We start from the raw sequence: 2,576 nt of genomic DNA, 5'->3' as shown, positions 1-2,576 counted from the left end.
CGGCCTGTACTGCGACATACCCAACGTCTCTTGCGAGGTGGCCGCGCGACGGCAAGGTGGGTCCTGCTTCCTGCTCCGTGTCCTGACCTCCATGCTGGAGGATGGAGGGAGGACTTTCAGCAGGTGCCTCCCTCCAGGGTCCTCGGTCTCTGTCCAGGTGGAGCGTTGCCGATTCCGGGCAACTCTTTCTTTTTTTTTTTAATGTTTTATCTTCTATATAAATAAAAATGTAAATGTTCGTTTGTTCAAAATCTTAAATCTCCGAAAGTTCTTCACCGATTGCTTTGAAATTTTGACACAATGTTGCATTTGAATATGCGCGTGTTTTTATATACCTATATTATATAGATGTCACACCTGTGACAGGTAAAAACATGCTTTTTTTGAAAAACAGCGCCATCTGTTGGACGCTTTGAAATTGCCATTGAACATTCAATTCATTGAAACTCCCACGTGCAACATTTCCAAAGCATGAGAAAAGTATTGCAGAAATGCAAACTTATTGTTTGGGATGAATGCACAATGGCGCATTGAGACTGAGCCACAGCAACGCGTGGCCGGGTACAGCTAGTTAATAATACAAAATTAAAAACACATTGGACATAGATATGACGTCACCGGTTCCATACACCTTCCGTCACTTTACAGCAGTGGTTCTCAACCTGTGGGTCAGGACCCCATTTGGGGTCGATCGACCATTTCATGGGGGTCGCCAAGCAAGGCTGTCCGCCATTTTTTTTGTCCGCCATTTTTTTCCTCCTTTTCCGGCGGGTGCCTTACCTCCCTTGGGCTGGGCCAGCTGGTGGTCAGCCTGCTCCGTCTCTGTCGCTTGCCAGCTATGCCTCAGCCAGCGCAGGGGGCGGAACCACGCATGCGTGGCGCTCCCGGGCAGGGAAAGTCCTTGACTTACGACCGGTTTAGTCCTCGACTTATGACCGGTTTAGTCCTCGACTTACGACCGGTTGGGGTCGCGGCATTAAAAAGGTTGAGAACCACTGCTTTACAGTAATATTAGTACTCCTATAGACATATAGTTCTTGAGCTTTGCTTGCTATTTATAATATAATGTTAGCACTTTTCCCCTTATTTCTGTATATTTATTTATCTTTTAAATATACATTTGTCTATAATCTTATGTTTTATTCTAACACTATACATTTGTCTTGGCTGCCCTCTTGTCATCTATCCGATCGTAAAATTGTTCCCAGATTTTGTAGTGCTTAGTTTCACTTTTATCCTTGAGTTCCAATGTAAGTCTATCCAGGCAACTCGCTTTGAGGTCAATCCTCCTGTCTCCACCGTTGGGCGAGGCGGCGAGGGGCCAGAGGAAGGAATGGAGAGGATGGGGGTGGCCTGGGCTGGAGACCACAAAAAGTGCAAGGAGAGGAAGAAAGGGTTTGTCCAGACTTGGGACTGGACACTGTGTTTTGGTCCTTGTCCTGCCCCTGCCTACCTGCTCCATCCAGGCCTGCCACACGTGTCTAATGGCCTCCCTCTGCGGCTCTTCCAGGGCTGGACGTTACCCGCCTGTGCAGAAACTCCGGGCTCTGCGTGGACAGGGGCAACACCCACCTCTGCCATTGCCAGCCTGGGTACACGGGCAGCTACTGTGAAGAGCAAGTGGACGAGTGCTCCCCGAACCCTTGCCAGAACGGGGCGACCTGCACGGACTACCTGGGCGGCTATTCCTGCGAGGTAGGCTTCCCGCCCAGGAAGGATGAGGGCTAGTGGGCTTCCGTGGCTGCAGGGAAGGATTTCAACCTGCCACCCAGGGCCCGGTTGGGAAGGTGCCTGGCTAGGGACATAGGGTCCTTCCTCCCTTTCCCAGCTAACGCTCGGAGCCTGATGCTCCGGCCCTGCTTGTGGCAGGACCGCCCGGCTTCCCTGCATGCTCAGAGGCGTCTGCTTGTCCCTTTGCAGTGCGTGGCCGGCTACCATGGCAGGAACTGCTCGGAGGAGATCAAGGAGTGCCTTTCCTACCCCTGCCAAAATGGCGGAACCTGCATCGACCTGCTCAACACCTACAAGTGCTCTTGTCCCCGTGGAACTCAAGGTAAGAGACTCGAGCAGGCCCGGCAGGGAGAAAGGATCTTCCACCCAAAACAGATCCAGAGCCTCGCTCAGCTCAGCTCCAAATGGCCTCCTGCAGAAGCGGTCAGAAAAAATCAAGCCTAAAGGGGCAGGACTCAGCCACACGGTTGTGCCCACCATCTTGACTTTTCTGACCCTGCCCCTATGTGAGGGGTAGACAACCTTGGCTCTTTTATGACTCCCTGGACTTTAACTCCCAGAATTCCTGAGCCAGCCATGCTGAGGGGAAAGGGAGAGGCTTCCAAGCTGAGCCATGCGGGCTCAGGAATTCTGGAAGTTGAAGTCCACAAGTCATGAAGGGGGCCATAGTTCCCCCATGCTGGCTGAGGAATTCTGGGAGTTGAAGTCCACGAGTCATGAAGGGGGCCATAGTTCCCCCATGCTGGCTCAGGAATTCTGGGAGTTGAAGTCCACGAGTCATGAAGAGGGCCATAGTTCCCCCATGCTGGCTGAGGAATTCTGGGAGTTGAAGTCCGTGAGTCATG

At 52.0% G+C, this 2,576-nt stretch overlaps 1 protein-coding gene across 1 annotated transcript; it reads left to right on the top strand.

The window, feature by feature from the left end:
• Nucleotides 1–4: 4 nt before the first annotated feature.
• LOC107301945 (neurogenic locus notch homolog protein 1-like) lies at nt 5–2,053 on the top strand (the record flags this gene model as incomplete). Its single annotated transcript, XM_015831092.1, has 3 exons — nt 5–56; nt 1,511–1,695; nt 1,921–2,053. Coding segments are annotated over 3 exons (370 nt in total), but the record flags the coding sequence as incomplete, so codon positions are not given.
• Nucleotides 2,054–2,576: the final 523 nt, after the last annotated feature.

The sequence above is a fragment of the Protobothrops mucrosquamatus genome, unplaced genomic scaffold (assembly GCF_001527695.2).
Source record: "Protobothrops mucrosquamatus isolate PMUCROS unplaced genomic scaffold, P.Mucros_1.0 scaffold20204, whole genome shotgun sequence".
Classification (NCBI taxonomy): Eukaryota; Metazoa; Chordata; class Lepidosauria; order Squamata; family Viperidae; genus Protobothrops; species Protobothrops mucrosquamatus.
Note: the sequence above shows the minus strand (reverse complement) of the source record. Positions and strands in the feature narration are given on the sequence as shown.